General features: G+C 41.3%; 1 protein-coding gene across 5 annotated transcripts in view; it reads left to right on the top strand.

Moving 5' to 3' along the window:
• Nucleotides 1-25,234, top strand: part of LOC126281268 (N-acetylgalactosaminyltransferase 6) — a 217,584-nt gene that overhangs the window by 13,030 nt on the left and 179,320 nt on the right. For all 5 annotated transcript variants that reach the window (XM_049980091.1, XM_049980088.1, XM_049980087.1 and 2 more), the window contains one exon: nucleotides 22,774-22,982. In XM_049980091.1, the coding sequence (XP_049836048.1) occupies nucleotides 22,815-22,982 (168 nt within the window). In that variant the 5' untranslated portion in view covers nucleotides 22,774-22,814. The remainder of the gene's footprint in view (nucleotides 1-22,773; nucleotides 22,983-25,234) is intronic.

Genomic DNA, 25,234 nt, shown 5'->3' with positions numbered 1-25,234 from the left:
GCACCTACAGCTCTTCAGACAAAGAGCACCAACAGATATTTTGAGACATGTATGCATAAATGGACTTATACAAATGTATTTATTGTTAAACTTTCTACTGCCAAACTGGTAGCATAGATGACAACAATGGAATGCCTCTCTGAATCTGTAATTGCCAAGACAGAAACTATGTACTAAATCAAAGTGCTCCAATCAAGACATATATTTCCATTTCCACTAAAAGAAAACACGTAATTACAATAGAAATTCTAAGTACAACTTTGATACTGATATAAATGTATGTGGATCTTTGTCACTGATGCTTTTCCATCCAAATAGGAGAATGCAATTAGTGTGAGCCGCATAATGGTGTACACTTTCTTTGCTTCAAGTGGATACATAGCCTCATCATCACATGAAATTGATATTTAGATGTACGGCTTCCTAGAATGTTTAAATGTGTCCAGAAGCAGCTAAAAGTAGACTTGCTTGATATCTTATTTGGCAAAAGCACAAACATTTCTTTAGTCCAAATCTAGAGACTGCTATAGTCTCTTTACAGCTCACATCTAGTTCTGTATTATTTTTTTCCCCCTCCAAAAGTGAAATTACTATCAGGGGTCCTTGTTTTCACTTTCAGATGTGTGTGCCCATAAAATGCTCTTGAACTATCTTGCTAAAGAAGTACATGTAGCATTCACCTAGTAATTTGCGCTGCTATGAAGATAAGTTTCCACCAAAACAGAAATTCATATTTCTTGCACAAAATATAATCTCTGTGTGTGAGGATAGATAGCTATTCACCTACAGAAGAGAACCAGGTTGACTCCTTTTTATGCCAACCTTTTTGTGGTTCGCTTGGAAGGGGCTCTCCAGGGATCCATAAGTCTTAAGCCACTGGTTTGGTTTAGGTACATTGATGACATTTTTACCATATGGACTCATGGTGAGGCTGACCTGCTAAAATTCCTATAATCTCTGAATACCTTCTCCAAATTAAATTTCACATCTTCCTATTTCGAATCCCATGCCACTTTCCTTGTCGTTGATCTCGTCCTCACCGAAGGCTAGCAACTACTTCCATCCACGTTAAACCTACCAACAAACAACAGTACTTACATTTTGACATTTGCCATCCTTTTCATGTCAAACGTTCACTCCCATATAGCCTTGGTATCTGAGGCAAATATGTTTGTTTGAATGCAGACTGTTTACAGTAATACACCACCATTCTCACCTCAGCCTTTACTGCATGTAATTACCTGACCAGCCTAGTTAAACAGCAGATTTCCCAGGCCATCACATCCAATCCAGGTACTGCCGATGCCTCCACAAAACAGCTTTGGAGCACACCATTGGTGACAGTATTATCTTGGTCTGGAATTTGTTAATCAGTTACTTCGACAGGGCTATGACTTAACTAAAATTGTGCCCTGAAATGAGATCCATTTTGTTTGAAATTTTGCCCACCACACCTAGAATAGCTTTCTGTCGTCCTCCCAATCTCTGCAATATTCTTGTCAGTCCCTATGCTCCTTCTGCATCCCCCCCTGCTGGTCCGGGGATTAGAATAGGCCCGAGGTATTCCTGTCTGTTGTACGAGGTGACTAAGAGGGGTTTCACACATTTTGACCATTATTTGATGGTCCCCTGTAGGGTTTGACCTCCATTCTTCAAAATTTCCCCAAAGAGCGAGCCAACTGGGGACGGGCACCTTACAAGGTGCAACGTGTCCACGTGCATTGAGATCTTTATACCACTTTTTCGTCGTCACATTGCAGTCCTGCCCATTCTCCATCTCTTGGGTGAGGACACCTTCCTGTGTGCGTTTTCTACCATGCACTGTGCAGTGTCGATTTCTGTGTCGACGATGACCATGCACTTCTTTGCACCTGATATCCAGCATGCTAGCCAGTCCGCTGTGGTGGGGTTGCCATGTACCCTGTTGGCTGTAGCCCCCTGACCACACAAGGATCGCTCTACTTGTGCCTGCGCCATTAACTCCCCATGTATGCCAAGGGGTAGATGCCCATCCCCCTGGGACATCGGGACTCCCAGCAATGGCCACCCTGCCAGGTGGCCTTTGATGCGGCTGGGTGGTGCCCATGGAGTGGGTGGCATCAGGGCGGATGACATATGGTGAAGTGTAGTCCATCATCTCTTGCTGGTGGTAAAACACCAGCAGTCTCTAAGCGATCACGAGCTCAATTCAGCACGCAGAAGTACGACCCGAAATATTTTCCCTCCCTGGCCACACCATCAGAGGAACGTAAGGCTAAGGATGGCAGCGATCTTATTTGCCCCAGTACCTTGTATCTTCGAGAGCTGATGGGGAATCTTTCATGACGATGAAGCCTCAGGTTTTGTTGAGCATTTAGAGGACAAGTTTGGGGAGGTGAAGGACTTTTCCAAAATGAGATCTGGGTCAGTCTTGATAATTCTCTGCCCAGTCATGGGAGTTCCTTGTTTGTGGCAAGCTGGGGATGTTTCTGCAACCATCACACCCCACAAGAGCTTAAATATGCTCCAGGGTATCATATTTCACATGAACTTCCTTTTGCAGTCTGACAATGTGCTGCGCGCCAACTTAGAGCGGCGAGGTGTACATTTCGTCTGGCGTGTCCTCCGGGGTCCAAAGGATAATCAGGTTGCTACCAGTGCCTTCATCTTGGCCTTTGAGAGTGATACCTTGCCCGAGAAGGTCAAGGTGATGGTCTACCGCTGTGATGTAAAGACCTATACTGTGCTTTAAATGCTGGAAGTTTGGCCATATGTCTTCCCGCTGTACTTCCAGCGTCACATCCGGGGATTGCAAATGCCCATCACATCCCAATACTCCATGTGCGCCGCCTCCCATCTGTGTCAACTGTGGAGAGCCCCATTCGCCTTGCTCGCCTGACTGCGGAATTCTCCAGAAAGAAAGGAAAATCGCGGAGTACAAGACCCTGGACTGACTGACCTACACTGAGGCTAAGAGAAAATTTGAACGCCTGCTTCCTGTACGTATGACATTATCATACGCCGCCGCTACAACAGTTCAGGCACCATCAGCTCCGCCAACTCTAGTCACCTCTCAGAGCCAGAAGACTACACCTGCCCCCTTGATGGTGGTGGTCATTTCCCTCCTCCCTGTTGCTCCTGCACCACCTACTTTGGGAGCAACACCCCTCCCCCTCCCTCTCCCCCAACCATCTGGGACGTCCATCCCTACTTCTTAGCTGGAGCAGCATAAGTCTTCTTTGGCTTCTCTTGCTAGGAAGGGGGTCCCTTGCATCACTCCCTTCTCAGGTTTCTACTACTGGGAAAGATGACACTTGCCAGTGGCTGAAGAGCCCAAAAGCAGCTGGTCGTAGGACTTTATGCTCATCCTCAGTCCCGTAGACTGTGCCAGTGAAAGTCACCCAGCCAGGGAAACCCAAGGAGCAGCAAGAGAAATCTAAAAAGAAAACCCCTAAGACCAAGGAAATTGCAGTGGAACCCACACCACCGCTACCTACAAGCTCTGAGGGTGGAATGGAGATTTTGGCGTCTGCTGAGGATCTAGATCTCGCCAGACCCTCAGACACAATGGATATAGACTGGTCACACGATGTCATCCTCCAGTGGAATTGCGGCGGTTTTTTTGCACCGCCTGGCTGAGCTACGGCAACTGTTAAGCTTTACACCTGCTATCTGCATTGCCCTCCAGGAAACTTGGTTCCCAGCAATGTGGACCCCTGTCCTCCATGGCTATAAGGGATGTTACAGGAAATGTAGCGACTATAATCGAGTGTCAGGTGGAGTTTGCGTTTATGTCCTAAACTAGGTCTGTAGTGAACATATTCCCCTTCAAACCCCTCTTGAAGCTGTGGCTGTCAGAATAAGGCTGATTTAGGAAATAACTATGTCCAATGTATATCTTCCTCCAGATGGTGCAGTACCCCCAAATGTATTATCTGCACTGATTGATCAACTCCTTAAACCTTTCCTATTTCGGGGAGATTTTAATGCCCATAACCCCTTGTGGAATGGAACCAAGCTTACTGGCCGAGGCAGAGGTGTCGGAACTTTACTGTCGCAATTCAACCTCTGCCTCTTAAATACTGGGGCCGCCACACATTTCAGTGTCGCTCATGGTAGTTACTCAGCCATTGATTTATCAATTTGCAGCCCAGGACTTCTTCCATCTATCCTCTGGAGAGCACATGACGACCTGTGTGGTAGTGACCACTTCCCAAACTTCCTGCAACTGCCCCAGCATCAGGCCCCAAGACGCCTACCCAGATGGGCTTTAAACAAGGTGGACTGGGAGACTTTCACCTCTGCTGTCACCGCTGAGCCTCCCCCACACAATAACATAGATGTGATGGTTGAGCAGGTGACTACAACAATTGTTTCTGCAGCAGAAAAGGCTATTCTTTGCTCTTTAGGGTGCCCCTGGAGTAAGGCAGTCCACGGTAGTTGCCGGAAGTCGGTGAAGCAATTAAGGAGCGTCGACGAGCTCTACAGCAGCACAAGTGGCACACTTCCCTGGAGCATCTCATAGCCTTTAAATGGCTCTGTGTCCACTTCCGCAAATGTATCAAACGACGGAAGCAGGAGTGTTGGGAGAGATATGTCTCGACCATTGGGTGCCATATGTCACCTTCCCAAGTCTAGGGATAGATCAAACGTCTTTTCGGGTACCATGCCCCAACAGCTCTCTCTGGTGTTACCATAAATGGCGAGTTATGTACCAACGCTAATGCAATTGCCGAGCACTGCTTGAGCCTCTGTGTCGGAGAATGACCCCCCCCCCCCCAGCCTTTTGCCCTTCAAACAGCGGCTGGATGGGAAAGTCTTCTCATTCACTACACGTCACAGTGAATCCTATAACACCCCATTTACAGAGTGGAAGCTCCTCAATGCCCTTGCACATTGCCCCGACACAGCTCTGGGCCTGATCACATCTGTAGGCAAATGATTAAACATCTCTCATCTGACTAAAAATGACATATCCTCGTCATCTTCAATTGGATCTGGTGCGATGGCGTCTTTCCATTGCGTTGGCAGGAGAGCACCATCATTCCAGTACCCAAACCCAGTAAAAACCCACTTGATATGGGTAGCTATCAGCCCATCAGCCTCACCAACATTCTTTGTAAGCTGCTGGAACGTATGGTGTGTCGAAGGTTGGGTTGGGTCCTGGAGTTACGTGGGTTACTGGCTCCATGTCAGAGCGGCTTCTGCCATGGTCACTTTACAACTGATAATCTTCTGTCCCTTGAATCTGTCATCCAAACAGCCTTTTCCAGACGCCAACACCTGGTTGCCGTACTTTTTGACTTTGGTGAAGCATGCGACCAACCTTGCGACATCATATCCTTGCCACATTGTATGAGTGGAGTCTTGGGGCCTGCTCCTAATTTTATCCAAAAATTCCTGTCCCTCCATACTTTCCGTGTCCAAGTTGGTGCCTCCCATGTTCCATCCATACCCAGGAGAATTGAGTACCACAGGGCTCTGTATTGAGTATCTGCCTATTTTTAGTGGCCATTAACAGTCTAGCAGCAACTGTCAAGCCCTCTGTCTGACCTTCTCTGTGTGCAGATGACTTCTGTATTTCGTAGTGCTGCTCCAGTACTGGTGCTGCTGAGCGTTGCCTACAGGGGCTCTAGCCCACAGCTTCCAGTTTTCTGCCATGAAGACGTGTAGATATGTGTCACGCATTTCTGTCGGCGTCGTACTATTCATCTGAAACCAGCACTTTACCTTAATGACGATCCTCTCACTGTAGTGGAGACATATTGATTCTTAAGTCTGGTTTTTGATGCTTGTTTCACTTGCCTTCCTCATCGTCCGTCAGCTTAAATGGAAGTGTTGGCAGCACCTCAGTGCTCTCCATTGCCTGAGCAACACCAACTGGGGTGCAGATCACTCCACACTGCTGCAGCTCTACAGAGCCCTTGTGCAGTCCCGCCTTGACTATGGGAGTGTGATTTGTGGTTCGGTGCACCCTCAGCATTGTGTTTGCTTGACCCATTGCACCATTGCGGAGTTCAACTAGTGACAGGAGCTTTTAGGGTGAGTCCAGTGACAAGCATACTCGTGGAGGCTGGAGTCCCTCCATTGAACATCAGACGTTCACAACTACTTGCCAGTTATGTTGCACACATTCATAGCTCTCCTGAACATCCTAATTACCATCTTCTTGTCCCAACCACGGCAGATCACCTTCTGCATAGGCAGCCCAGGTCAGGGTTAATGATTACAGTTTGCATGCAACCTCTTCTGTCTGAACGGGAGTCATTGCCTTCACCAACTCTCCTTGAGGTCCATTCATGGATACCTCCGTGGTGTAGCTGTAGGCTGAAGCTTCGCCTGGACCTTTTGCGTGGCCCTAAGGACTCTGTTAACCCTGTGGCTCTCCGCTGTCACTTCCTCTTGATTCTTGAAGTGTTCCAGGGCTCTGAAGTGGTTTACGCCGACGGCTCGATGGCTGATGGTTATGTTGACTTTGCTTTTGCCCACAGAGGCCATATTGAACAGCATTCCTTGCCCAATGGCTGCAGTGTATTCACTGCAGAGCTGGTGGCCATATCTCGTGCACTTCAATATATCCATTCATGCCCCGAGGAATCATTTCTTCCATGTATTGACTCATTGAGCAGCCTACAAGCTATTGACCAGTGCTACCCTCGCTTCCTTTGGTGGCATCCATCCAGGAGTCCATCTATGCCCTGTACTGGTCTGTCATTCAGTGGTGTTTGTTTGGACCCCAGGACACAATGGCATCCCAAGCAACAAACTTGCTGACAGATTGGCCAAACAGGTTGCGCAGAAACCGCTTCTGGAGAGGGGCATCTCCGAACCTGATCTTCGTTCTGACTTATGCCACAAGGTTTTTTGGCTTGGGGAGACAGAATGGCATAACAGTATGCATAACGAACTGCGTGTCATTAAGGAGACTACGAATGTGTGGAAGTCTTCTATGTGGACCTACCGCAGGGAATCAGTTGTCCTCTGCCGGCTCTGTATTGGCCACGCTTAGGCAACCCACGGTTACCTCTTGTGCGACCCACGGTCGCCTCTTGTGCTGTGAAGACCTGCCTCAGTGTTGGTGCAGTGCCCGGTTGACAGTGGCCCATATTCTGGTGCACTGTCCCACTTTGACTGCCCAGCGATGAAATCTTGGGTTACCGGACTTGTTGCCCCTCATTTTATCTGACAACGCCTCATTGGCAGATTTAGTTTTACGATTTATTCATGAGGGTGGTTTTTATCATTTGATATAAGTTTTAGCACATGTTCTTTGTCCCTCTGTGTCATCCACCCTAGTGCTTTTAGGGTGGAGGTTTTAACATTTTGCAGAGTGACTGGCATTTCCTTGTTATTCTCGTGGTCGGCCAGCCACTGTAATATGCTTTCTTATTTTACTCACTTCTGTTTCTAGCGTCTCTCTGTTGTTTTCTTGTCCTCCTTTGTTCTTGTTAGTGTTTGTTGCCTTTCCTTCATTCTTGTGGTTTTTCCTTTCTTTCCGTTTTGCATTATATGTCTCGTCTGTTCTATTCTCACACTTGTGGCATTGTTTTATTAGGAACAAGGGACTGATGACCCCATAGTTTGGTCCCTGCCCTCCTCTTTTAAACCAACCAACCAACAGAGGAGGCGATTAATGAAGACAAAATAGGGCCCAGCATATTGGCAACAGAAGTAGAGAAGGCAATTAACGACATGAAGAGGAGGAAAGCCACAGGAGACAATGAAATACTGGATTTACTGAAAGAAATCGGAAATGGTGGTTTGAAAGTGTTGCACAATACATCAGTGAAACCTACAAAACTGGAGGATGGCGCTAGGACTTTTTAGATTTCACAGTGGTCGCTTTGGCAAAGAAACAGCAAGCCAAGTGAAGTTGTGATTACAGAATAATTAGTATGATCTCACACTTGGTGAAGACCATTGCAAGAATACTTAATAGATGACTGCAACACAAAATTAAGGAAGTAATGGCAGAGGATCATTCTGGATTTAGGAAAGGAAAAGAAACCAGAGACGCCATCAGCATGGTGAGTTTTGGCTGTTAACAAAGAAGTTTGCACTTGTTTTATAGACTGGAAGAAAATCTTTGACAGCATTAACAGGGCAGAATTGATGAACATCCTTAAGGTAACAGAAATCAGATGAGAGACCACATGCTTATTCTCAACTCTTATTTGATATAAAGAGTAAATATGCAAGAGAACTACAGAAAAGTAAACAGTGTAGAAATAGGAAAGGGAGTCAGATAAGGATGTTGTCTATTGCTGAGTCTCTCCAACCTGTATGGAGAATGACTGGTCAGAGAAGCTGTGAAAGATGAGGAAACTTTGGGATAGGATGACGACTCACCATCAAATAAGCAGGTGGTCTGGTAGAGCTTGCCAAAAATCAAAGAGAACACATGGTGAAGCGGTTGGCGGCAACTGGAAATAAACATTGAGAAATCAAGAGTGATGCAAATAAAAAAAAAAGGGAGAAATCTCTGTGGATAACGGTCGACGATCAAGAACTGGAGAATGTGGTGCAGCTCTAGTACTTGGCAAGCTTGCTGACAAAGGATGCCCACTGCACAGATGAAATTCGAGCAAGAATCGCCATGACTACAGCTGCATTCAGTGAGAAGAGGACTCTGCTGACTAGCAAGTTGAGCTTAAAATGAAGCAAGAAACTGGTGAAGTGCTACATCTGGAACATTGTGCTGTACACGAGAAAAATGGAGAAAAAATTCTTGGAAAGTTGTGAAATGTGGTGCTGAACAAAAATACATAAGATCAAGTGGATAGATCGTGTGGCGAACGATGATGAAGTGAGAAGCATAGGAAAGAAGAAAACTATTCTGAGTACAGTCCTTCAGCAGAAGGCCAAATGGATCGACACATGCTTACACATGGGGGGCTCATACATGTCATCATCAAAGGGAGGATTGAAGAAACCACAGGACCAGGAAGAAGAAGACTTCAACATTTGAATGACATGTATGATGGAAGGAGATACAGGAGACTGAATGAAGAACCTGAAGACAGGGAACATTGGTGTCAGAAATTCTCCATACAAAGACACAGACATGTCACTAGGCCGAATACTACATGATAATAGTACTTTTAGAGATCCAAAGAGAGTACTCCTATCAACATTATCAAACGATTTCCCTAAATCTTCAAATCCTTGTATGTATGCTTTGCTTTAAACTATCTTCTAAGAAAAGTCATAGGGTCAGTATTGTTTCACATGTTCCTACATTTCTCGTGAACCCAGTCTATCTGATCTTCCCCAAGTTTGACTTCTACATGTAAATATGAGGGTTGGAACTTAAATAGTGGCAACTATGTATTCACAACCATCACAACCAATATAAAAGAGTTACATGATTGCACCTGTTACTGTCTTTGAAAATAGTCACCAGCTTTGTGTAGAACCTGCTGCCAGCAATGTGGAAGGTGTAGTATACCGTCAGCAGAGCCTGTTCTTGTGATGAATCGAATGGAACGGTCTACTGCCTGTCGAATCTCTTGAACAGTTCTGAAGCGAATGCCATGAAGTGGTTCTTTCATCTTCGGAATCAAATGAAATTCACAAGGACTTAAGACAGTGGATGGTACAGTACTTCCCAGTCCCAACAACTGAACAGAGCAGCCACGCCTGCGCATTGTCATGCAAAATGATGGGTGGGTTGCACAGAAAGTGTCGTTGTTTCTTTCGCAAAGCTGGTCACAGGTGATGCTCCAAAAACGAACAGTAATACTGTTCATTGACAGTCTGTCATGGAGGAATGTAATGTGTTTGTATAATACCATCACAATTGTGCACAAGAATCACCATACTGGGGTTTGACGCACTTTAGACTTTCACAGCGACCCATAGTGACGCCACTGTTTGGATTGGCATTTCAGTTTTGGCTCATACGATGTGGCCCATCTCTCATCCATTGTTATGATATAGCGTAAGAAAGCGTCTCCTTTGGGCTCATAGTGCTCCTACTGCATCTGAGCAGCATTATAACTAATTTATTTCTGCATTTCCATCGTGATGCAATTTTTCGCATGCCCAGGCGTTCCTTCAGGATCAAAGCACAGTCGTATGCGCTAATCCAGTTTTGTGGGCAAGCTCATGAATCGTATCGCGTTGATCACTGTCCACTAATGCGGCAACAGCATGCACAGCTTCTTCAGAGATGCCACGACAACCTGCCCGATGCAAGTATGCCGACCTTCGTTGAAGGCTTTTACCCTATGTGCTACTGTTCTGCACGGCAATGCCAATTCCCCAAGTGCCTCTTGAAAACGTTGATGACCTTGTCGTGCTGTACGACCTCTGGCACATTCAATCTTGATCCAACTCTGTTGTTCCTGTTTCAAAAATGTAGTGACACCGTTACGTTAAAGCGCTCGCTCACAAGTGACTGTGTTTCCCTCGATTGTGTGCACGCTGGTGACATGCGACAGGTGGGTCCATTTAGTTGGAGGTAAGGTAGGTATGTCAACAACGTGTGTTATCAGCGACAATAGTAGATTCCATTACATAGTGTCTCCACAGCAGTGTTGCCACTATTTAAGTTCCAACCTACATAATCAGTGTTGGTATTTTGCAACAGTGACTTATTAAACTGATAGTTTGATAGTATTCACACCTTCCAGCACATACTTTTTTTGGAATTGGAGTTATTACATTTTGATGGTATTTTGACTGTGTCAGGTATCTTGCGCAGCAAATGGAATAATTTTTCTCATAGGTGGCTAGACTAAGATTTTCAGTAATTCAGAGAGACTTTTATTTATTCTAGAGGATTTGTTTTAACTCAGGACTTCCAGCACTTTGTCAAATTTCTCAAGTTGTATCGTATCCCTTATCTCATCTTCATCTACTTCTTCTTCCTGTTTGTTGTCTGCTAGTTTGTATCATTTGTATCTCTCTTCTGTAATCCTTCCAACTTTCAGTCTTCACTTCTTTGCTTTCTACTGGCATTCAATCTCACTTTTTTGGTATTCTTATCCTCTTTCACCTGCTTAACTTTGTGTCTTCTCCTTTCATCAATTGAATTCTTTAACTCCTGTGTTATCCAGTGATTTCTACTAGGCCTTGTCTTTTTATCTATCTTTTTCTGCCTCAGCACTTTCAGTTCATCCATGTCCCATTTCCTTAAATTCCCACAGTTTTGCCATTTTTTTTCACTTTTTATCTGAAATTCATAACCAATTATGGCCAGAGTCCACACCTGCCTGTGGATTTATTTTGCAGTTTAAAGTCTGGGTTCAAATCCTTTGTCTTGCCATTACACAGGCTATAGGAAACCTTCTGGTGTCATCAAGTCTGTACCATGTCTACAACCTTCTTTCATGATTCTTAAATCAAGTGCTGGGAATGATTACATTATTTTCTGTGCAAAATTGTAATAGATGTTTTCCTGTCCATTCCTTTCTCCCAGGCCATATTCTCATACTATTTTTTCTTTTCTTCCTTATCCTACTGTTGAATTCCAGTTTTCCATCACAATTGAATTTTCATCTCCCTATCTTAGTAATAAGGAGGCATATAAATTTGTCCTACTTTGGTGAGTGTTGGCATAATGTGTATATTGGCTATGGTACTGCATCACTATGCTGTTCATAATACTTCACCCATATTTTTATTTTCTTGTTTGTTATTAGACTTATTCATATCTTACCACTATTCGATTTTATATTGATAACCTTTACTCACAAGCATAGAGGCCCTGTTATCCAGCCACTGTATTTCGCTAATTATCACAATATATAACTTCATTCTTTTCATTTCCCTTTTCTAAATTCTCTAACCTGCCTACCTGAATAAGGCATCTAACATTCCACAGCCCGCCTGTAGGATGCCAGTTATGTTTTTCCTGATGAGAGTCTCATCCTAAGCAGTCCCCACCTATAGATCTGAATGGGAGACTGTTTAACCTCCAAAATATTTTGTCCAAAAGGATACTACTACTAATTGGTACAGTACAGCTGCTTGCCCTTGGGAAACATTGCAGCTGTATTTTCCCCTTGCTTTAGTCTTTCACACTTGCAACATTGCAGAGTCATGTTGGCTAATGTTACTTGGTCAGATCTATCAATCATTGAGACTTTTGCCTCTGAAACTACTGAAAAGACTGCTAGCCTTCTTGAGAAACATCGGTTTAGTTTGGTCTTGCCATAGATACTCCACTGGTATGCTTGCATGTACGATAAGGCTATCTGCGTAATTGAGGCATGCAAGCCACCCTGTTTCCTTGAAGTCTGTGGTCAATTAAAAATCACTGTAGAGCTGAAAACTATGTATACAAATTAATAGCAGTTTGACAATGTAGATAATTTATGAGCAGCATAACTCAAATGAACTTTGGCATATCTCACATTCCTCTGACCTACAATGACTTTAATTGCAATGAACTTCATTCAGTTCACAGAAAGACAGTACATAGTTAATCTCCTGCCTCAGTGAAGCTGTTAAACAATGTTAGTATAGGTTGGGATATCAACTATGTGAGGAAAAGGTAGATTGCCACTTACCTCAAAGATGACATGTTAAATTGCAGAGAGGCACATTTAAAAGACACATACACATTAGCTTTCGGCCATAGCCTTAGTCAAAAAAAGAAATGGAAGGCTGTGGCTGACAAGAGTCTAATGTGTAAGTGGCTTTTAATTGTGCCTGTCCCCAACTTAATGTGTCGTCTTGAGTGACACACACACACACACACACACACACACACACACACACACACACACACACAAAAATCCCTTACACACACAATATCCTCCACTCTTTGTATAAAATGAGATATATTGGATTCACATTTTGGCATGTGTAAAGTATGCTATTTTCCGATTTCAAAAGTTATAGTACTCCTTGTGAAAGCACTTCTCAATGAAGAATGTGCAAATCACTATAAACTTCAAATATCTTCTTCTAATACAACTTGTAAAGTATGTGGTGCCAAAAAGTGTTTCTATCTGTATGCTGTCATTAATCAAATGACAACCTCATAATGTTTCCTTCTTGCCTTCTGTGGGAGTACTGTAGACAAATGGAGGGAATGCACCAGTTGGAAATGCGGAAACACTGCTTTACTAACCTGAAAATTGCTTTCTGTCTCAATTTTAGTACTGCCTCATAATTTTCCACTTACACTTCTCATTTTCAACGTACTTCAGTAGCATCACAACTTAATGGCTTCTATTCTCCTCTTGGCTGAACTGTTATTGTCTGTGTTTCACTTTTGCATAAGGCCACACTCTTGGAAAATACATGTAGAAAAGACTTCCTGATATTTAAATTTTTGCTTGATGTTAAAAAATTCTCTTTTTCGGAAATGGTTTTATACCTATTGCTACTTTGTATTTTATGGGCTCTCTATTTTAATATTCATCATTTCTTTTGCTATCCAAATGACAAAACTCATGTGCTACTTTCGGTGTCCTATTTCCTAATTTAACTCCCTCAGCACCAACTGTTTTAATTCTACTGCATTCTTACTGTCATTTTTCTTTAGTTGCTGATTGTCTTTCAACCACTTTTCAAGACATTATTCATTCCATTCAACTGCTCTTTCAAGTCTCTGACAGAATTATAATGTCATCAAGAAAACTCAAAGTTTTTATTGGGACTATATTGCAGAAAATGTTTTTGCCCACTTAATTTTATTCCTGCTACTTTCAGCACTTCAAGGAGGATATTGTAGTCAACATTGTCAAAAGCTATTTTAAATCTACAAATGCTAAAAAGCAGATATTTCTTTCTTCAGTCTATCTTCTAAAAATCTTCAGTCCGAGAATGGCGCGTAAGTTCCTCCATTTCCGGTATACAAAACAATGAATTAACCCTAAATAAAAGGAAAAAACCAACAGTACTTGTTTCCTCATAAGCAGAAATCCCAATAGTACCAATCTAAAAGTGCAAGATGAGATTATAGCTTGTATGTCAAACAAAATTTGTTGGGAATATTTGTAGACTTCCAACTAAAGTGGGATGAGTTCGCTGTCATACTGGAAAAAAGAAATGCTATGGCATATTACACACTTCAAACAATAGCTCACATTCTATGGTGACATACTTTGCATATATCCATTCCATAATTAATTACATCATAAAGTCATAGGGAGCGAATGTCAAGGATGTCAATTAGTTAGCAAAGTACAAAAAAGAGCTATAATATATTTGTAATAGTCCATTCCACTAACCTTTGACTGGCTGTTCATTTGTATTCTGCACATTGAGTGTGACCATATATATACAGGGTGAAGAAAACTTGTGCCAAAAAATTTTAACCCTGAATAGCTGATGCTAGTAAGAACCAAAATTACTGATGTTGATGTTGTGTAGGTTGACAACGCACCATTTTTAAAACGCGGAAACATGGCGCCACGCACTGCGATTGACCATGGGATTGCCTTGTTGCCGTTAGTCGGTTGACGGGCAGTGCAGTGGTTGTCAGTTCACACATACAAACTACCCTCACCCTGTCACTGCCACAATGTGATACGTACATTTGTCAAATAGGTCTTGCTGTTTGTCTCCATCTCACATTAGAGGCATTCACATGTAAGCTTCCCTTCGGAGCACATAAAAGCCACCTGCAATTTAGTCATGCAGTAAGCATGGCAGCACAGTATTCGTTTGAAGAACAAAGAGATATGGTTTTTGTTTATGGACTGGCCGACGGTAACGCGCACGAAGCTCGACGGTTGTATTAGGAACGGCAAAACGTCACCCACACCTGCAAACATTTACAGCAATTATCCGGCAACTTGGCAAAACAGGCTCATAAGTGGGATAACAGGGTGATGCTGGAAGACCTCAAACATGACAAGATGTTACATTTGAAGAGATTGTTCTCGAGTACTTCGAGAAAGCACCTACGACAAATACTCAAGCGGTTGGACATGACATGGAGGTCACTCATCCGTTAGTCTGGGAGGTTTTGAGGGATGACAGCCAGCATCCTATTAATTTTCACCCTGTCCAAGACCTAAATTATGTGGCGGACTATGAACACAGGCTAGGATTATGCCATTAGCTTCTGTGGTGTGTTGCACAACTTCCTCTCCATTGTGTTGTTTATCGATGAGTGCACCGTCCATTGGGATGGCCTTTACAACACTCGAAACGTTCATTACTGGGCGAGGGGAAATCCTCATGTCACTTACCTCCACAGACAGCAGGAACAATTTTTGGTCAACATTTGGGCAGGCATTGTGGGTGACCATCTAATTGTGCTGGTCCATCTACCTCCTTGACTTACTGGGGCAAATTACCTTCACTTTTTGCAAGAAACTCTACCCGGCCTGCTGGAAGGTGTTCCCCTGGACATATGGCAATGCATGTGGTTGCAGCATAATGGGGTGCCCGCACATAACAGCCATGCTGTGCATGGATATTTAAATGAACTCTTCGACAGCTGGGTAATTGACAGAGGTGCTCGTAGGACATGGCCCCCGCAGTCACCAGACCTCATGCCACCGGACTTTATCCTGTGGGGATTCATCTAGGTTCTACTTCACCCACCCAGACACGAACCACCTAGAGACAAAGAGGAGTTAATGGATCGCATTCAACATGCCGCCAATCACATTATGGCAATGCCAGGAGTCTTTTTAAGAGTTTGGCAAAAGACCATTTGACATTACCAAGCTTATGTCACATCAGAGGGTCACTAGTTCGAGCACCTGCTTTAAGCAAACAATGCCCTAGCTACAAAAAAGGCCCTTTTCAGGGCTGACACAGTTTGTAAAATACTTTCTGTACGTGAACTAACAGTTGTTGATGTTTTTTTTCCCAGTGTGTCTTATCATGAAACTACACTCCTGGAAATTGAAATAAGAACACCGTGAATTCATTGTCCCAGGAAGGGGAAACTTTATTGACACATTCGTGGGGTCAGATACATCACATGATCACACTGACAGAACAACAGGCACATCGACACAGGCAACAGAGCATGCACAATGTCGGCATTAGTACAGTGTATATCCACCTTTCGCAGCAATGCAGGCTGCTATTCTCCCATGGAGACAATCGTAGAGATGCTGGATGTAGTCCTGTGGAACGGCTTGCCACGCCATTTCCACCTGGTGCCTCAGTTGGACCAGCGTTCGTGCTGGATGTGCAGACCGCATGAGACGACGCTTCATCCAGTCCCAAACATGCTCAATGGGGGACAGATCCGGAGATCTTGCTGGCCAGGGTAGTTGACTTACACCTTCTAGAGCATGTTGGGTGGAACGGGATACATGCGGACGTGCATTGTCCTGTTGGAACAGCAAGTTCCCTTGCCGGTCTAGGAATGGTAGAACGATGGGTTCGATGACGGTTTGGATGTACTGTGCACTATTCAGTGTCCCCTTGATGATCACCAGAGGTGTACGGCCAGTGTAGGAGATCGCTCCCCACACCATGATGCCGGGTGTTGGCCCTGTGTGCCTCGGTCGTATGCAGTCCTGATTGTGGCGCTCACCTGCACGGCGCCAAACACGCATACGACCATCATTGGCACCAAGGCAGAAGCGACTCTCATCGCTGAAGACGACACGTCTCCATTCGTCCCTCCATTCACGCCTGTCGCGACACCACTGGAGGTGGGCTGCACGATGTTGGGGCGTGAGCGGAAGACGGCCTAACGGTGTGCGGGACCGTAGCCCAGCTTCATGGAGACGGTTGCGAATGGTCCTCGCCGATACCCCAGGAGCAACAATGTCCCTAATTTGCTGGGAAGTGGCGGTGCGGTCCCCTACGGCACTGCGTAGGATCCTACGGTCTTGGCGTGCATCTGTGCGTAGCTGCGGTCCGGTCCCAGGTTGACGGGCACGTGCACCTTCCGCCGACCACTGGCGACAACATCGATGTACTGTGGAGACCTCACGCCCCACGTGTTGAGCAATTCGGCGGTGCGTCCACCCAGCCTCCCGCATGCCCACTATACGCCCTCGCTCAAAGTCCGTCAACTGCACATACGGTTCACGTCCACGCTGTCGCGGCATGCTACCAGTGTTAAAGACTGCGATGGAGCTCCGTATGCCACGGCAAACTGGCTGACACTGACGGCGGCGGTGCCCAAATGCTGCTCAGCTAGCGCCATTCGACGGCCAACACCGTGGTTCCTGGTGTGTCCGCTGTGCCGTGCATGTGATCATTGCTTGTACAGCCCTCTCGCAGTGTCCGGAGCAAGTATGGTGGGTCTGACACACTGGTGTCAATGTTCTTTTTTCCATTTCCAGGAGTGTACAATGGATGTGTCAGGAACCCGGTGGATTTGCCCCCAGAGCGGACGGGTGATGCGCTACCACAGAGCATGTGGGCTGCCTTGGATCTTGGATTCGCAATCTCCGGCAGACAAAGCATTCCTTATCATGCATTGTCCATAGCATCTGGCAAGAGGGGAATCCCACGTCCAATTGGAGCGTGTGGCGCCAAGTTTCCGTAGTTTAAAAATTGTGCGTTGTCGACCTACACAACATTAGTAATTCTGGTTCCTATTGGCATTGGCTATCCAGGGTTAAAATTTCGTGATAGAATTTTTTTCTACCCTTTATATGTGTGTGTGACTTTAACCTCATGATATGTTTTATCAATGGTGTCCTGTTGTTCAGTTTTAATCACACATGTGACATCTGCACTCAGATGTGCAAAAGTACAATGTTGAGAGTGTGCTCTATGTACAATACATACAAGGGACCAGTAAGATAATATTTGCATTCACAAATATTTGATGTTACAGCCAACAAATGTACAGAATAATTTATGCCACCTGGCATAATTGTGTGCCCTGTTTAGCACTGTTTTTAACATAAACTAATTATTGATGTACTAAAGAACTAATATTTGTTTGCAGGAAGTATGGGAGCATTCAGAGATAATCATAATAAAAAGTGTTAGGAGAGTCCACAACAACTGGCTTCTTTAAAAGCACAGTTTCACTCAATTTGTTTTTCAATGTGGTGTGAGGTGCAGCATATTTACATCACAGTAGGAAAGAAGTGCGACCCAGAATAGTCTTCCACATTGTTTCATAAAGTCATATATAAAACTTCTATAAGAGACCAAAATTGAAAATCAATTTTATACCTTTAGGAAGCAATAAAAACAATTAAATTAGAGCTGCTGTAATGCTGAGGAGCACTTAAACATATATACATATTACTGAGGCAAATTTTCAGCTTAGACAATTAACTGCTATGATCAAGGGCTACTGTACAACAAAATAGTGATAAGATCTACACAGATATTTAACATGAGATAAGATATATTGTAGGTATACATTTGTGTGTATTTAAACTATGCGTTCATTATGTATTTGTGTATATTTAAACTGTGATCTCAAGTCAGGTGGTTTAGGGGTACCCCCTGACTGTGACATAATTTTTTCAAATTTTGTGTGCCGGTTTGCTTAACTATTGGAGAAAGATATATGGTATAAATTCATAACTCGCAAATGGTGGTACTTGATAAATAGGAATGTCTTCGTTGAAGAGTAACACAGTGCCTCGGTGATATTTTTTAAAATGTTGTCCAAGTTTGGCATGCTGTATTTCAGTTAATAATTTTGGTAAATCTGTAAAATATGGCAAGATGGCTGAAAAGTTTTCAATTTGCATATTTTGAACATTTTAAGTCGTCTGATTCACTGTTTTTGCCCAGTCAACAGTCAGAGTTGCCACTAAATTTTATTGCCACAGAATTTTCACTCTTTTAAGATGCTTGGACTCTTCTTGTGGTATAATTTGGCAGCTTACTTTATGTGAATTGGTTGTTCATTCAGTAACTTGTTAACAACAACTGCAAGCATTATCAGCTTTGAGTACATAATATTTTTATATATATGAGGGTCAAGCTTGCTGGGGGAAGAAGTTGTCACTAAAGCAAGTGACTTTTAAATTGAGTAGTTGTAAAATCCCCTATATGAACCAGAAGATTTATTCTGTAACTTCCAACTTTTTTGAACTAGCTTACAGAAAGGAAAAATGTAACCAACTGTCAATAATTTAATCAAATTTTATTTTTGCAGGCAACATTTTGTATTGTTGCTTTGAAATCCTAATGAATTCAGCATGTGAAGATGATCTGCCATTGTGTATTATTGATAGTTTGGAGGCTTAAAGTCACCATTTGCTAACCTATAATTTCACCAAAGGAACACAAAATGCTGGAGATGTTTCTCTTGAACATAATAAACTGTTATTGAGTACAGTTCTGCCTAAGATACAGTAATAAATCTACAATTTGAATCTCTGCAAAGACCAAGCTGTAACAGAATTTCAAAGAAGTATCAACAAATTTTAAAAAAATAGACAAATTAATGAAACTCTGGCGATTATTTTTCCAGGCTCAGGTCCCTTAAATGGTATGAATTCTGGCTGTTTATTGAAATATTTGTTACTGATAGTTTACCTGGGGGTCAATGTGTTTTCCTAAGGCAGAGCCTCAGCTTCATCACTTGAAGTGGTATGTGAAAACTTAACTAGCATTTTCAGTTTTCTTAGGGCTTTGCAGTTTAAAATTCAGAGTGTCAGTAATGGTAATCTAAAACAATGTGTTAAACACAACGATAATCAGCTATAAGGCAGTGAAATGGCATCTGATGCTGGCTTTGACTCTAGTGTGTTACAACAGCCAACAGTTAATTTAAACAGGAGTGTGTGAAATGCTCTTGACACTCAGAGCAGCCAAGGTACCAGAGATACACTGTGTCAGCCCTTCGTCAATTGCTGAATCCGTCACTGTTTCAAACCAATAGTACGAAAGCTCACCTGTGAAAATAAAATTGGATAATTTTTTTAACAAACAATTGTTTCTTTCCACTTGTAAGATGATTCAAAATAGTTGAAAAATTGCAAAATAATCCTTATGATTCATTTTGAATTTATGGCACAATGAATTTGTGCATCCATTTAGTACTGCTTCCCAAGAAATAGAATGGTCTTAGAAGATGATGCTCCAAAATAGTGTTTTGCATGGAAGCTTATAATATTTTGCTCTGACCGCGACGTAATAACATACTATTTTTTTTTTTTTTTCCATCAAAGTATTAAGATTTAAAGATATAATTTCAGCACTGGGGCAATGAACTGTGCTGGAAGTCAGCGAATATGTATGCCCAGAATAATGTGAGCAGCGTATCATTATTTTGTTCTATATAAGAATATGCACCAGTCTTTTCTTGCTCCTCTTTTTCTTCTTTAATCTCATGCCTTTCCAACAGCATCTTGCGCTATCAGGTTCCAGTTTTCTTCCATTTTGTTAAAATGAACTTAACTTGTATTTCTGTTAGGAATTTATTTAATCATTCCATTATCGCCAATTGCGACTACTGATAGAATCTTATTATGAATACTTTATTCTTTCGCTCCAGAATTGAGCTAAGATCATTGTAATTTCCAAGTATTTCACCAAAATACGGCACAATTCTTTATTATGCTCAAAACTGCGAGAATTATTGGCAGAATGCTAGATATCAGTACAAAAAACTTATTTTGTTAAATAATAATTAACATTTCTTCTTTCATATTGTAGTAGCGATCACAAATTCCAAATTTATAAATGTTATAGATTTTTTTACTACATTTTTTCCTTATGATGCCAATGCAGTACTCAAGATATTAAATTAAATTGTTCTGAATCTTTCATGAGGCAAGAAGCTAGTTAGAAATTTCCTTGAGATTATAAAAACACAAATTAAATGCTTTTCAGCATGCTACAAGTCTACTGACCTTCACTTCAAGCAATAAAATATAGAAAAGAGTAGAATCAACTAAGAAGTGAAGTGAAGTGATCATCTTATGCATTCGATAGTATTGTATGCATTTTCCGATAAAAATAATTTTTGTTCCAAAAACTAAAAAGTGGCATGTGTGTAATACTTAATTCATTTACTTTTAGTTATTGAAAGTGATACCTCTAATTAATCCACATACTGATAGTTGTGTGTGATATTTAAGTCATAAAAATAAGCAGTCCCATGCTCATATTTCAAAATAAAAAACCAAGAATAATTGGGGTACCTTAAGTTGAAGAAATTCTGCTTAATAATCACAAAATGCTAATTTGTCTGAATTACTGTAAGAACTTAAGATTTTGTCAGTCTGCTATTTAGAGACATAATTAGTTTGAAATATTAATTCAATTACTGAATTATTACAAATATATCAGTACACTTAAGCTTATTTTACAATTTACGCTAGCCGAAGCATAAATTTCCGTAATTCCATAATCATATCTACCCATATTTATAAAATAGCGTAGTTAAAGCTTTAGTATAAACTTTATCAGGCGGTTCTAGACCTACAGGGAAAAAAGCAGTATAGAGAATTTTTATAATTTTTAGAGAAAAGAGTATTCTCTTAAGTGATGGACATGACAGGTATGGATCAGATGTCCTTTTTGAGAGATAAATGTTTAAAAGTAAATCATTTTTGTGATAATTTTTTTCTTCCGTCAACTTTAGTCTAATACCTCTCAAAAACTATGCATACAAAAATGGTAATACTTGGAACTGTTATAAGCAGCCTACCAGACAACAATAGCACAAAATGAAAACTACTGAAGACATGAAGCTACTTAAACTTGGAAATTTTCTTTGTAACACAATTTATTAACAACTTTTGATGCCACTTATAGCAAAGATTGGGACTCAAATGACATAAAACTTACATGAGGCACAGAATGCAAGCCGTTCAATCATATGATTAAATTCAAAATATCTGCCATCACTCTTTACTGAAATACAGCTTTACAAACTTGACCAACATTTTAGAAATGACACCACTTCACTTAAGAAGCTACTATTAAAATTTGTGACATAAAAATTTGTATCTCTTTCTTTGATTGTTTAGCAAATTTCCAGACAAAATTGGAATAAAATTGAGATAGTCCATTGGAGAACATCTCTAAAATTGGACCCCTTGGCATAGAGTAAAAAAATACAAAAATAAAATAAATATGAATAAAATAGCAAACAAAATCTAACCAAGTATGGATTGAGGTGAGGTGTAAGATAAAACAAATAAAACATCAATGTCTTATTACGATTTCTGTCTAAATTGAATAACATGAGGTGGTGGCGTCTAGAAACTGGTAGAGAAATTCCAGAATGAAAACAATTTCAGAATTAAAGTGTCAGTAGGCAGCAGATTGTATGTATATTGTGGTGGAAGTTCCTAACACATTAAAACTTGAGCCCATAACTTTGTCTGTAGCAGGCAATGTGCAACCGGTGTAGCCATGTCTCTTGGCCACAGGTTGCCTATAACCTATCTGTTTTGACAAATTCCACACATGCTGTCAGTATATCTTGCTGGAAAAATTTTCCTTTTGCAGTACATTTTTTAAAAATTAATGTGTGTGTGTGTGTGTGTGTGTGTGTGTGTGTGTGTGTGTGTGTGTGTGTGTGTGTGTTGGGGGGGGGGGGGGGGGGGGAGGGATAATAATCGCTAATTCGATAAATGATAAACTCTTAGGGATTCCTGGATTAAGTTTTCTTGTCACCTGTTTGACTTCCAAGTGTGGACATTTCATAATGTGATTAACATTCTCTATCTTTGAAATTACACTACTTTAGTGTCTCCTTCTCCCAATAAATTGTTCCAGTTTTTCTGAGTATGTAAATACTGTCATGTTTGGAAATATTTTTGCTGTTATTCTCATGTCATAAGTTATTAGAAAGTATTACTCTTACAGTTTTCAATATATTACACAAATATTATCTATGTTAATATCCTCTTTAATAATCAGTTGAACAAAATTACACCATTAATTTTTTCAAAGCATTCATTTACAACTCGTTTAATTCTGTCATAGGACATCCTGAAACAGTATGTTTTACGGAGGTACAACAGTGAATGATGCGACGCAACATAAGAAGCATCTGCCGATTCCTGCTGTCGGCTGCTGCAACAGTGGTGCTGACAGTTTTGGTTTTTAGACTCATTCGTCAGAATGAAATCATGACACCCAGACTCGAAGCTCATGGTGCAGAGCCACTGCCGCCGCAGGCTCAACATTTGGTGGTGAGTATGTGATGGACTTTACTGCTGGTCTGTTTTTATGGGCCAAATTTCTTTTGTTTATATAAATATGTGGTGATGGTATTTGGGGGATATACTTAATTTTTTTGCATGTTTTACTGCAGGTCCTACAGTTAAAATCTCCAAACAAATGTCTGTATGTGTGTTACTGGTCTAGGGGCTAACATTGTTGACAATTTATTCAGATCCTGGGTTAGATGTAAACCATATACAATACATTTTCCTGCTGTCTCTGTTTCTCTTAACTGATGATTTTCGGAGTAAGAATGATACTACAACTGCTCAACAGCAGTGGTGGTTGATCAGATTGAAATTTATGGATCCTTAGGGCCTTGTTAACTGGCCTATAGTTTTGAATCAAGACCACACATGCCATGATAAAACTAAAGGCAATAAAAACCCTAAATTAAAACCAGTCTCCTAAATTGTCTGTTGAACTCCTCCTAAAATAAAAAAAAAGGAGTATGCTATTTTATGGAATTTCTTTTTGAAAAATTGTCTCTGAAATTCAGATGCATCTTATACTAGAAATTAATATAAAAATGTACAGTATTTGATTCAAAATTCCCATTAGCCTTAAAAATGGCCGCATATTTGATGGCGGGGGAAACCTCTCTCTCTCTCTCTCTCTCTCTCTCTCTCTCTCTCTGGCAACATTGGATGAGAGAGGAATGGAGCAAATGGATGATGGGTGAAACCCAACATAAATTCGCACTGAAGGGAACTTTATATTGACCTACAGTCGATTATCTGTGTCAGATGGTAAAAACTTGTGGTCTAGAGAGAGAGAAGACATTATCGTTAAATCTTTCAATAAGTGTGGCTTAAGTAACACTCTTAATGACAGTGAATATCATCTCATATACGAAGTGGATAACAGTCATGATGAAGGGGGAAGTTCATATGATGATTTTCAGGGATTTTAAAGGTCAGTTTCGTTTTATAAACTAGTAGTTTTTTTTTTTTTTAGTTTGGCTTTACAATCTAATGATAGAAATGGTAAAAATATGATTTATTTTAAAAATCGCTTAAAAATTAAGGTGTGTCTTATAGTCCGTAGTGTATTATAATCCATAGCATCTTATAGTCCATAAAATACTGTATTCTGGAAGTCAAATAATGCACCTAGTGTGCGCTGATATTGTCAAGGCAATAAAAACAGTAAATGAAAACTACAGTCTCCTAAATTACCTGTCGATTTTACCCAAAAAACCATATTCTGGATGTCAAATAATGCATCTAGTGTGAACTGATATTGTCAACAAGAGCATCTGCCATGCTGCTGTTGTCCTTGCAGGACGAGGGCATGCCGATCAACTATTTTTAAAGCTACAACTATGAACACTGACTTTCAAGAAAATGCATTTCAGTGTTTTTGGAAATTGGCTCCCTGATGGGGTGAAATAGGGGATGAGACTTCTTTTGAAAATATTCTATTATGAAACCTAAAAATCTATGAAAATTTAGATGTAGCTTCCCAGTTAGAAATAAAAAATGTGTTTCACTGTTTTTGGTAATCAACCTTATGGGGGTGAAACAGGATTAAAGTTTTATGGAAATATTTCATTGTGCAAGCATTTCTGAAGGTAAATCTATGAAAACTTGGGTTTGGCTTCTCTGTTAGAAATAAAGTATACACATCACTGTTTATGGAAATTCAGCCCCTAGATGGTGGAATGTTTTGTGAAAATATTTCATTGTGAAATCATATTTAAAGCTAACTCTTTGACAATTGGTGTTTGATTTCTCGGTTGAAGGTGAAAAAATACATGTTTCACTGTTTTTGGAAATTCAACCCCTAAGGGGATGAAATAGGGTCAGACTGATTCACTGACTCATCTTCGCTAGCCCAAATCGCTAAGGATAGAAACTTGAAGTTTGTAGAGGATGGGCTCTTATACTCTACTCGTCATTTAAGACGGGATTGTCAGAAATGTCACTCCTAAGGGGCTGAAATAGGGAATGAAAGGCTTTTTGAAAATATGTCACTATAAGGGAATTTTTGAAGCTAGAACTATGAAAACTGGTGTTCGGTTTCTCAGTCAAAAAATAATAAAAAAATTGTTTCAGCATTTTTGGAAATTCAACCAGTAAGGGGGTAAAATAGTGGGCGAAAGTTTTTTGAAAATAAATAATTACTAAAGAACTACTAAAGGATTTTTAAGGCTACATCTATGACAATTTTTATTCAACTTCTCAGTTGTTGTTGTTGTTGTTGTTGTTGTTGTTGTTGT

This window comes from Schistocerca gregaria, chromosome 7, assembly GCF_023897955.1.
Source record: "Schistocerca gregaria isolate iqSchGreg1 chromosome 7, iqSchGreg1.2, whole genome shotgun sequence".
NCBI lineage: Eukaryota > Metazoa > Arthropoda > Insecta > Orthoptera > Acrididae > Schistocerca > Schistocerca gregaria.
The sequence above is the reverse complement of the archived record's forward strand: the minus strand, read 5'-3'. Positions and strand labels throughout refer to the sequence as shown.